Below are 12,645 nucleotides of genomic sequence, written 5' to 3' on the forward strand. Positions count from 1 at the left end.
TGTGTGTGTGTGTGTGTGTGTGTGTGTGTGTGTGTGTGTGTGTGTGTGTGTGTGTGTGTGTGTGTGTGTGTGTGTGTGTGTGTGTGTGTGTGTGTGTGTGTGTGTGTGTGTGTGTGTGTGTGTGTGTGTGTGTGTGTGTGTGTGTGTGTGTGTGTGTGTGTGTGTGTGTGCGTGCGTGCGTGCGTGCGTGCGTGCGTGCGTGTATATGAGAGGGTAGTACCCTCACACCACTCACTCTCAGCTCTCTCTCCTCTACCCTCTGCCCTCTGACATCTGAAGAGATGGATCTGGAAGTGGAGGGGCAGGTCTACTGTACACTCAGACAGAAAAGCAGGGGGAGAGTCCCTGAATCCCTGACAAGTTTTAACCAAATTCTAATTGGAAGGCCGCATATTGGTAAGGACCCCCACCAGCAACAACATGATACAATGAATGAAAGCCAGGAGATTAATATCTGCAGCCCATGTAACCCCTCACCCTTACTGTAGCTCACTAATAGAGACAGATATGGTCAAGAGCCTCTTGCCTCTGGGGAGACACTACTAGACAGAGAAAGGGGTTAACCGTGTTTTTTTAGCCTCAGAAGAAACAGGGTTAGAAAAAAAACCACCTTCCTGGCAAGCAGACATTAACAGAGACAGGAGGGCAAAGAGCCATTTACTGCTCTGCTAGTTATTAAACTCTGCCTGTGTCCCAAATGGCACCTAATTCCCTATGTAGTGTCTGGTCAGAAGTAGTACACTGTGTAGGGAATAGGGTTTCATTTGGGACACAGCCTTATACTAACTGACACAGAGGGTTAGAAACAATCACACTGCACCACCTGCAGGTTGGCATTTACTGGGATGACGCATGTACTGGAGGCAGCTCTGCAGGGTGATTTTAAACCTAACCCTAACCTGAACCCTAACCTAAACCACACTGCTAACCTTATGCCTAACCATAACCTTAAATGAAGGTAGACTCCCTGCTCCTAACAGAGACAGAAGGTAGAAGCAGCCCTTACCTCCGGGCAGACTGATGGGGCCACAGCCCTGGCCCTCTGGGTCCTCCTCCACCATGAAGATGGTCTTCATGCAGAGCTTCCAGAGGCCAAAGTGGGCCGTCTCACAGGTGGTGTTGAACTTGTCGAACGGCGGGCTCAGTACAGTCCAGTGGTCCGTCACCATGGCAGCCAGCATGCAGGAGATGCCCACCAGGATGACGAAGAACATGATCTTCACCTTGGTCTTCTTCTCCTCCAACATGGTGCTGAGAGTGTATGAAGTGTGTGTGTGTTGTTGTGTATTATAGTAAAGGTCCCTGTGAGGATGTCTTGCTCCTAGAAAGCAGTATTAAGAATTAGTCTTCTCCAGCAGCCTCAATAAAGTACGAAACGTCTCCTCTCTCTCTCTCCAGCTCTCTCCATCCACAGATCTCTGCTTCTGCTCGAAGAAAAGAGGCCAGATAACAGTGCCCTAGATTCCTACTCTCACTCTCCCTCCCAGGAACATGTTTACAGTGTTTAGCCCGAGTCTATACAGCACTGCTGTGAAGAAGGATGTGAAATATTTACCAAAACCGTCCCCACTTTGACCAGTCTGAGCTACTTGGGGTCAGGGGTTAGGTGCTGTGATGGGGTACAATCGAACGAGACAGGTTGAGGGCTCGATCTGGTTTAAGCTTTCATACGACATTGAAGATTCAGAGGTGGAAAAGACTAATATCTAAGCCAAAGTAAATATTGCACACATTCTGTAGATATTGTTGTTCTAGATACCCTTGAAATCAAATGTGAATATTTAGAACATGTTCTTTGTAATAGATTCCCGTATTATTTCTACCTATCAGAAAGTGTCTTGTTGCTCTCTGGCTCCATTTAAGGGGCTCATGGGAGAGTTCCTTTATTACGAGCTGATCTATTTCTCCACCAATCACTGAGGGGCCTGAGACACGGGGGCCCCCACCTGACGGCTGCACCCAATCCAAATTCGGGAAAAGGAAGGATCTATTTAAATCTAACAGAGGACTACAGAGGACTAAAGATAATATATCTTTACACCTTAATAGTTGACAGTGAAGGAATCATGAAATGATTGTTTTTAATCTACTGTCTAGCGATATAAATCCTTTGTCATTCAAGTACATCCATTCTGCAGATGAATGGGTTTGTCCTTGAAAGTGCATGTAATTGTATATAGCAACAGGTGTCTCCACTTGTTCCTCTGCTGTTTCACATTATTTTGGTTGTTGTGTTTTAAGTGTCTGGTATTCTATATGTATAGCTGCTTGAAGATGCTACTAAATCCACCATTTATACTATACTGGAATGTAAATGGAATGAATCCTCAGACTAAATAGTGAAAAAAGGGACTTTCTTGGACTTAATGAATGAAACAGAATCAGAGAGAATGTGTGATGAAATCTTCCTCCACCATGAAGATGGTCGACATGCAGAGCTTCCAGAGGCCAAAGTGGGCCGTCTCACAGGTGGTGTTGAACTTGTCGAACGGCGGGCTCAGTACAGTCCAGTGGTCCGTCACCATGGCAGCCAGCAAGCAGGAGATGCCCACCAGGATGACGAAGAACGTGATCTTCACCTTGGTCTTCTTCTCCTCCAAAATGGTGCTGAGAGAGTGAGAGTGTGTGGGTTCAGAGGGTGTGTGGGTTCAGAGGGTGTGTTTGGGTTCAGAGAGTATGTGGGTTCAGAGGGTGTGTGGGTTCAGAGGGTGTGTGGGTTCAGAGGGTGTGTGGGTTCAGAGGGTGTGTGTGGGTTCAGAGGGTGTGTGTGGGTTCAGAGGGTGTGTGGGTTCAGAGGGTGTGTGTGGGTTCAGAGAGTATGTGGGTTCAGAGGGTGTGTGTGGGTTCAGAGAGTATGTGTGGGTTCAGAGGGTGTGTGGGTTCAGAGGGTGTGTTTGGGTTCAGAGAGTATGTGGGTTCAGAGGGTGTGTGTGGGTTCAGAGGGTGTGTGTGGGTTCAGAGAGTATGTGGGTTCAGAGGGTGTGTGTGGGTTCAGAGAGTATGTGTGGGTTCAGAGGGTGTGTGGGTTCAGAGGGTGTGTTTGGGTTCAGAGAGTATGTGGGTTCAGAGGGTGTGTGTGGGTTCAGAGAGTATGTGTGGGTTCAGAGGGTGTGTGGGTTCAGAGGGTGTGTTTGGGTTCAGAGAGTATGTGGGTTCAGAGGGTGTGTGTGGGTTCAGAGAGTATGTGTGGGTTCAGAGGGTGTGTGTGGGTTCAGAGGGTGTGTGGGTTCAGAGGGTGTGTGTGGGTTCAGAGAGTATGTGGGTTCAGAGGGTGTGTGTGGGTTCAGAGAGTATGTGTGGGTTCAGAGGGTGTGTGGGTTCAGAGGGTGTGTTTGGGTTCAGAGAGTATGTGGGTTCAGAGGGTGTGTGTGGGTTCAGAGAGTATGTGTGGGTTCAGAGGGTGTGTGGGTTCAGAGGGTGTGTGTGGGTTCAGAGGGTGTGTGTGGGTTCAGAGGGTGTGTGTGGGTTCAGAGGGTGTGTTTGGGTTCAGAGAGTATGTGGGTTCAGAGGGTGTGTGTGGGTTCAGAGAGTATGTGGGTTCAGAGGGTGTGTGTGGGTTCAGAGGGTGTGTGGGTTCAGAGGGTGTGTTTGGGTTCAGAGAGTATGTGGGTTCAGAGGGTGTGTGTGGGTTCAGAGAGTATGTGGGTTCAGAGGGTGTGTGTGGGTTCAGAGGGTGTGTGGGTTCAGAGGGTGTGTGTGGGTTCAGAGGGTGTGTGTGGGTTCAGAGGGTGTGTGGGTTCAGAGGGTGTGTGTGGGTTCAGAGAGTATGCGGGTTCAGAGGGTGTGTGGGTTCAGAGGGTGTGTGTGGGTTCAGAGGGTGTGTGTGGGTTCAGAGTGTGTGTGGGTTCAGAGAGTGTGTGTGGGTTCAGAGGGTGTGTGTGGGTTCAGAGGGGGTGTGTGGGTTCAGAGGGTGTGTTTGGGTTCAGAGGGTGTGTGGGTTCAGAGGGTGTGTGGGTTCAGAGGGTGTGTGTGGGTTCAGAGGGTGTGTGTGGGTTCAGAGGGTGTGTGGGTTCAGAGGGTGTGTGGGTTCAGAGAGTGTGTGTGGGTTCAGAGGGTGTGTGGGTTCAGAGGGTGTGTGTGGGTTCAGAGGGTGTGTGTGTGGGTTCAGAGGGTGTGTTTGGGTTCAGAGGGTGTGTGGGTTCAGAGGGTGTGTTTGGGTTCAGAGAGTATGTGTGGGTTCAGAGGGTGTGTGTGGGTTCAGAGGGTGTGTGTGGGTTCAGAGGGTGTGTGGGTTCAGAGGGTGTGTGTGGGTTCAGAGGGTGTGTGTGGGTTCAGAGGGTGTGTGTGGGTTCAGAGGGTGTGTGGGTTCAGAGGGTGTGTGTGGGTTCAGAGGGTGTGTGGGTTCAGAGGGTGTGTGTGGGTTCAGAGGGTGTGTGTGGGTTCAGAGGGTGTGTGGGTTCATAGGGTGTGTGTGGGTTCATAGGGTGTGTGTGGGTTCATAGGGTGTGTGGGTTCAGAGGGTGTGTGTGGGTTCATAGGGTGTGTGGGTTCATAGGGTGTGTGTGGGTTCAGAGGGTGTGCGTGGATTCAGAGGGTGTGTGTGGGTTCAGAGGGTGTGTGTGGGTTCATAGGGTGTGTGTGGGTTCAGAGGGTGTGTGTGTGGGTTCAGAGGGTGTGTGGGTTCAGAGGGTGTGTGGGTTCATAGGGTGTGTGTGGGTTCATAGGGTGTGTGTGGGTTCATAGGGTGTGTGTGGGTTCAGAGGGTGTGTGTGGGTTCAGAGGGTGTGTGTGGGTTCAGAGGGTGTGTGGGTTCATAGGGTGTGTGTGGGTTCAGAGGGTGTGTGTGGGTTCAGAGGGTGTGTGTGTGGGTTCAGAGGGTGTGTGTGGGTTCAGAGGGTGTGTTTGGGTTCAGAGGGTGTGTGTGGGTTAAGAGGGTGTGTGTGGGTTCAGAGGGTGTGTGGGTTCAGAGGGTGTGTGTTGGTTCAGAGGGTGTGTGTGGGTTCAGAGGGTGTGTGGGTTAAGAGGGTGTGTGTGGGTTCAGAGGGTGTGTGTGGGTTCAGAGGGTGTGTGGGTTAAGAGGGTGTGTTTGGGTTCAGAGGGTGTGTGTGTGGGATGAAACAGAATCAAAGAAAATGTGTAAAATAGTAGAATCGTCATTATAGACACATTAATTCAACCTTTCATACTGTATTTCACTGTAAGACATGAGGATACGGATGTCTGGGCTTTTTATAAACTACTGTGCCCCACTTTAGGCAGGGACTCTGGCCCATTTTCTGTAGTGACAAGTCTATCACAGCCCGCGGTTTTAACACAATAAATGGAGGGCGACGATGTGACAAAAGGGGAAAAAGGCACACTCTGCGGTGTGTGTGTGTGCAATTGTGTGTGCGTGCAATTTTGTGTGTTTATGTGCACGTGCACGAATGCGCGTGTGTATGTGCTTAAAAAGCCCCAGAGAATCATAATGTTTCACACTTACAGAAACAGAATGCACTCTGATAGAACTAACGTGCTCTTCAGAAACACAATCAGAAGCCTACTGAACCAGCAGATGGACAGCAATCAGCAACACTGGAAGACAAACTAAGGCCCATGGAGTTGAATCAAGACCTTTGTGTTCATTAGCACTTTTGTTCACCTGGATTCATTCTCTGTGAAACCTCTCTCTTTCTCAACCCAACCCTCCTCCCACACTTCTTGAGAGAAAGATTAGCAATTTCTCTCTCTCTCTCTCTTTCTCAACCCAACCCTCCTCCCACCCTTCTTGAGAGAAAGATTAGCAATTTCTCTCTCTCTCTTTTGAGCTCTCTCCCTCTCCTTCTCTCACTTTCACTCTCTTTCTCTCCCTTTCTCTTCCTCCCTCTCTCTCTCTCTATCTCTGATGACATGTCAGTTGGGAGACCTTTCTATATTTGTAATAATGGTATATTTCCGTGCCGCCTGTCTCCCCAGCTAACCTCCTATCTGTGCCGGTGTAGAATCAAACACCATCCACCTGCGGTGTCGCCAAGCAACAGCGACAACACATGTCCCTAGCGTCCCTGGCAATGATGGTCAACATCATCACACCACGGAACCTCTGTCAACCTGTGAAGGATGAGAAACAGTGAATAGGCTCAACACCGTACGGCAGGAGACTGTCTGTCTCTGTCTCTCACCTGGGAGTGTTATTCAGTGAACTCTGAGGCGATTTTCCTTTAATACCGTATCTCCTTAATGTTCTCCCTTAATCGTTTCTGAGTTATTCTTTTTTTCTTTAGAAAAACAGCCTTAATTGGTGGCTAATTTTACCGGGCGCAGATCATAATTTTAGGGCCTTCTGTGTGACCGATTGTATTCCTTTGCTAATGACAGACAACATTACTCAAGCTAAATGAGATTAGCTCGGCCCCAGGCCATTTCTAGTAGGGTCATGTTAATACTTAGCTATCACACAATGAATCAACAAGCGTTTAGCATTAGTGCTAGTTTACGCTAATGTGCCTGTTGTTATGCTAACGTTGCGCTAGCTTCGACCACGGATCAGAACAGAATTCAAAACAGGAACATTATGAGGTGCAATTATGCAATCATGAGGGCTGGCAGTTAATGAGTGTAATATCATACAAAACTCAATTAAATGTAAATGTTCAAGGGCTCGCATCGCCTTTGTAGTCTGGTATCAGATATTCATATCCAAGGATAATTTCCCCTGCTAGATCAATTGCGCTGATGCCTCTTTATTATAAATAACATTCTACAACCTCAGTACAACCTAGACAGTGAGGAAGATGTCGCCTTTGCAGTGAGTGTCAATACACTATCGTGTTCATACAGTTTCTACGTCTATCTGTATTTACCGTTTTATAACAGTTAAAGGTTGATTAGAATCTTAGATAATAGTATTTTTCCACTGGAGTAATGGGACTGTAAGCATTTTTCTCCAAATAAAGTATTTTTAGTTGACTGATGGGCTATAGATTTGATGCACAGATCCTTCACTTTACGTCTGATAAGGCATTTCAAAGACCACATCACGCCTCTGAACGTCTCCTTCTATTGTGAAAGGTCAATTACAAAGTGATGGGCCAACATGAAGGTTTGGTGCATGATGACAAAGAAAAGAGAGAGGAAAAGAGAGAGAACATCATTTGTTTGAGATTGCATCATCATGTGGTATGAATGGCCTCCCAACAGAAGTTGGTCATTCGACACGCTGCTTTTTCGGCCACTGGCGATTGGCTAGTTTCAGAGGCAGGACTGTCATCACAACTGGGGTCATCTAAACCCACTGCCTCTGTCTCCATCTGCAGCCTGTGACTTCTCTCATTCTTCAAGGATGGTAAGTTGGACAGTCTTAGGATGGTAAGTTGGTGTTTGAAGATATCCCTCTAGTGGTGTGGGGGCTGTGCTTTGGCAAAGTGGGTGGGGTTATATCCTTCCTGTTTGGCCCTGTCCGGGGGTATCATCGGATGGGGCCACAGTGTCTCCTGACCCCTCCTGTCTCAGCCTCCAGTATTTATGCTGCAGTAGTTTATGTGTCGGGGGGATAGGGTCAGTTTGTTATATCTGGAGTACTTATCCTGTCTTATCCGGTGTCCTGTGTGAATTTAAGTATGCTCTCTCTAATTCTCTCTTTCTCTCTTTCTTTCTCTCTCTCGGAGGACCTGAGCCCTAGGACCATGCGTCAGGTCTACCTGGCATGATGACTCCTTGCTGTCCCCAGTCCACCTGGCCATGCTGCTGCTCCAGTTTCAACTGTTCTGCCTGCGGCTATGGAACCCTGACTTGTTCACCGGACGTGTTACCTGTCCCAGACCTGCTGTTTTCAACTCTCTAGAGACCGCAGGAGCGGTAGAGATACTCTTAATGATCGGCTATGAAAAGCCAACTGACATTTACTTCTGAGGTGCTGACTTGCTGCACTCTCGACAACTACTGTGATGATTAATATTTGACCATGCTGGTCATTTATGAACATCTTGGCCATGTTCTGTTATAATCTCCACCCAGCACAGCCAGAAGAGGACTGGCCACCCCTCATAACCTGGTTCCTCTCTAGGTTTCTTCCTAGGTTTTGGCCTTTCTAGGGAGTTTTTCCTAGCCACCGTGCTTCTACACCTGCATTGCTTGCTGTTTGGGGTTTTAGGCTGGGTTTCTGTACAGCACTTTGAGATATCAGCTGATGTACGAAGGGCTTTATAAATACATTTGATTTGATTCAACCTCTCCTCTCATTCTTCAACCTCTCCTCTCATTCTTCAAACTCTCCTCTCATTCTTCAACCTCTCCTCTCATTCTTCAAACTCTCCTCTCATTCTTCAACCTCTCCTCTCATTCTTCAACCTCTCCTCTCATTCTTCAACCTCTCCTCTCATTCTTCAAACTCTCCTCTCATTCTTCAACCTCTCCTCTCATTCTACCACTCTGTTATTTTATTCATGGTTTTATAGAGCAAGGGAGGGAAGGACAGGAGGGGAAATGGTTCAATTGATTGATTGGTCCAATGTGGTTGGTATGTTGATCGAGTGAGTCCAACCACAGCACCACTTTCCTCCGTGTGACACTGCCCGACCACAGCATCACTTTCCTCTGTGTGACGCTGCCCGACCACAGCATCACTTTCCTCCGTGTGACACTGCCCGACCACAGCATCACTTTCCTCCGTGTGACACTGCCCGACCACAGCATCACTTTCCTCCGTGTGACGCTGCCCGACCACAGCATCACTTTCCTCCGTGTGACACTGCCCGACCACAGCATCACTTTCCTACGTGTGACACTGCCCGACCACAGCATCACTTTCCTCCGTGTGACACTGCCCGACCACAGCATCACTTTCCTCCGTGTGACACTGCCCGACCACAGCATCACTTTCCTCTGTGTGACGCTGCCCGACCACAGCATCACTTTCCTACGTGTGACACTGCCCGACCACAGCATCACTTTCCTACGTGTGACACTGCCCGACCACAGCATCACTTTCCTACGTGTGACACTGCCCGACCACAGCATCACTTTCCTCCGTGTGACACTGCCCGACCACAGCATCACTTTCCTCCGTGTGACACTGCCCGACCACAGCATCACTTTCCTCTGTGTGACACTGCCCGACCACAGCATCACTTTCCTCCGTGTGACACTGCCCGACCACAGCATCACTTTCCTCCGTGTGACGCTGCCCGACCACAGCATCACTTTCCTCCGTGTGACACTGCCCGACCACAGCATCACTTTCCTCCGTGTGACACTGCCCGACCACAGCATCACTTTCCTCCGTGTGACACTGCCCGACCACAGCATCACTTTCCTCTGTGTGACACTGCCCAACCACCGCATCACTTTCCTCCGTATGACGCTGCCCGACCACAGCATCACTTTCCTCCGTGTGACACTGCCCGACCACAGCATCACTTTCCTCCGTGTGACACTGCCCGGCCACAGCATCACTTTCCTCCGTGTGACACTGCCCGACCACAGCATCACTTTCCTCTGTGTGACGCTGCCCGACCACAGCATCACTTTCCTTCGTGTGACACTGCCCGACCACAGCATCACTTTCCTCCGTGTGACGCTGCCCGCTGTGCCAAAACTGGTTGAATCAACATTGTTTCCACATAATTTAAAAACAAAATCAATGTGATGACATTGAACCAATGTGGGAAACTGATTGAATTTGCAAAAAGCTATCAACGTAAGGAATTTCATATTTTTTTCACCAAACATTTAACCTAAATCCAATGACATTAAATATTTTGTTGATTTCACATTGAATTCACATTAGTTGAAATGTAAATCAAAACTAGACATTGAATTGACGTCTATGCCCAGTGGGTGACTGATCTGAAACCAATCAGTTGATTGGTGGAGGTTGAAACAAATGGAGCCACTCTCTCTGTTAGTTCCTGTCTGTGGGCCAAGGTGACTGTGTTTTAACATTTTGATCTAAGAGCAGTGTCATTCCTTAAAAACAGGTATATCGATCTACCTCTGCAAACAATGCTGAGTCTCAGAGCAGAGGCCAAAGTGAGTCATATTTCACTCTAAAATGACAGAGTTCGGTTCTGAACAAACTGAGTAAAAAGACTATAAAAAGTGTCTTAACCCCACTGGGTGCCTCAGCTACAAGCACTCTGCACATGATCAAACAACCATTTATATGTCAGGACAAGAGAAAGGTACAACTTCTTGGAACTTCTCATCTGTTGCCCAATATTGCCTAACTGTTGTGCTGTTGCCTTCGGGGTCGAGCAGTCTGGTAGCAGTTGCTCTTTCTCTAGTCACTTCTCCATGATGTTTATCAGTGACCTCCTGTTCACCTTACTCAACAGACCTGGGTCATGTACTCTGTTACCCTTTTCTCTCACAGTAACTTTCCATTCACAAAGTTCCGCTTCACTCTTCATTGACCCCTAACATGTTTGTTTATTGTTCATTTAACATAATCAATTAGTTCTAATGTGGTGACAGGAAAAGTATATTTAAGCAATAAGGCACAAGGGGGTGTAGTATATGGCCAATATACCACAACCACCCGAGGAGATTTATTGTTATTATAAACTGGTTACCAACGTAATTATAGCAGTAAAAATACATGTTTTGTCATACCCGTGGTATATGGTCTGAAATACCACAGCTGTCAGCCAATCAGCGTTTAGGGCTTGAACCACCCAGTTTATAATTCAGGTTAGAACCCAACAATCACATGAAGAAGAGTTAAAGGGGCACTTCAGATCCTTCAAGGAGCACAGTTCCGTGTCGTGTTCAGTTACGGATCCTTCTGGAAGACATATACTGTGAAGAGCAGACATGTCTTTCTTGTGGAATCTATCAGCTCCATTACATCTATTCTATTAAAAATGTTATATCTGTATTATTTTCATGGATTGATTATATTCCCCTGACAGTGTGATCGATAGACATTTTGTTAGCATGTCCACTGCTGCTTGTATTGAAAGCAGTGTGATTGATGGACATTTTGTTAGCATGTGCACTGCTGCTTGTATTGAAAGCAGTGTGATTGAGGGACATTTTGTTAGCATGTGCACCGCTGCTTGTATTGAAAGCAGTGTGATCGATGGACATTTTGTTAGCATGTGCACTGCTGCTTGTATTGAAAGCAATAAGTAAAAACAGAAAAAGAAAGCATTATGACAGTCCTTTTTATCCACTGCTTCTGTTCTAAGAAGGATATATTCCACCTCATCTAAAGCAACTACACGTTACATGTAAACAAATATTACCTTCAGCCTCGAAGCAAAACTGTATCTAGTTTGAAATGTACTTCACTATCAGTGTAGCCTGGGTACCAGTCTGGTTATCGAACATTCCACTACTTGTACTGCATGTCATTGCCAAATATGTTTTTGTTTTTTTAGATTTTGTGCACAATATTTAATTTTAAAAGCCTGCTATATTAAATGAAGTGCCCTTCAATAAAGACCAAATGGAACATTCAACAAATCAGTTTTTATATGAATAAAGTCTTAAAACTGCCACTGCTTTTTACTTTGCCATTATCTGCTGTTTTGTGGTGGGAAACTGAGCGCGTCGAGCATAACACGACATCCCTGTTACCCATAGAAAGACAGGCTAGAAATACTTATTTTATTTCACCTCTTGAGATGGGAAACATTTTTTCATTTAAGTTGAACATGTGCTCTTTATGAAAGAATGTTACATTGATGTGAAATCTGGAGAAAAAAATCTGGAAGTTACATACTGAAACAACAATCATAAAGTTAAACATTTACCAAACTGAAAGAGAAAGTAACTTTTGAGGAGTCGTTATACCGCACTGAGCCAGGACAAGTGACGAGTGTTAGGTCAGCGTGTGGAAGAAAGATGTCTTATCTTATATTATCTTATCTTACCTTTTCATGTCCATTAACGTCCTTGTCAAGGTAATTAAAACATACAAATGATTGACCATTTACTGGAATATAGAATAGAAAGAGTTTCACTGCAGAGATTCAAACATCTCGTGTCAGCCTTCAGCACAGGTCAGTGATTCACTATTTGACAGGCTGTGCGTTTGTATGACTGTCTTTGGACCAGGCTTAGTAAGACCTGGATCCTTGTTGAAATAAGACCTTTCTTGACTAAGTTACTTCTAATCTTTAAATGTGAGGGGAACCTTTGCCACCGTAAGACGAATGGAGAAATAGAAAGTCACATTTAGAACATTAGGACAGAGCTGAATTATGTCATTGCGCTTCTGTATTAATGTCATTGGAACAGGAACAGTTAGTCCTGGGTTCTTGTTGAAATCTCTTGTATCATATTTGACTGATTTCTGTCTCGTTTTTAGATATGGGGTGTGAGTGGGAGAATAAGAAAAGATGGCTGGTTGGTGTTTTTGTATCTTTGGTGTTGATCATCTCGTTGATCATCATCGTCTGTCTTTACTATGCAGTGGTGAGTTATTTATTCACTCTTCATTTATTATATTATACATATTTAACTGTCATTGATTGCCCTCGATCAGTGTTTACCAAACTCTATTACAAGCACCTTCATCGTGGGGTAGGCAAGCCAAGGCTCCATCATACAACCCATCCTGGGGTAGCCAAGCCAAGGCTCCATCATACAACCCATCCTGGGGTAGCCAAGCCAAGGCTCCATCATACAACCCATCCTGGGGTAGCCAAGCCAAGGCTCCATCATACAACCCATCCTGGGGTAGCCAAGCCATCGCTCCATCATACAACCCATCCTGGGGGA

General features: G+C 46.6%; 1 protein-coding gene across 1 annotated transcript in view; it reads right to left on the bottom strand.

Moving 5' to 3' along the window:
• LOC139572826 (voltage-dependent calcium channel gamma-1 subunit-like) overlaps window positions 1-1,499 on the bottom strand; it is a 40,998-nt gene extending 39,499 nt beyond the window's left edge. Inside the window, exon 1 of the mRNA XM_071395621.1 lies at window positions 1,007-1,499. Coding sequence (XP_071251722.1) covers window positions 1,007-1,247 — 241 coding nt within the window. The 5' untranslated portion in view covers window positions 1,248-1,499. The remainder of the gene's footprint in view (window positions 1-1,006) is intronic.
• Window positions 1,500-12,645: the final 11,146 nt, after the last annotated feature.

This window comes from Salvelinus alpinus, chromosome 1, assembly GCF_045679555.1.
Source record: "Salvelinus alpinus chromosome 1, SLU_Salpinus.1, whole genome shotgun sequence".
Taxonomy (NCBI): Eukaryota; Metazoa; Chordata; class Actinopteri; order Salmoniformes; family Salmonidae; genus Salvelinus; species Salvelinus alpinus.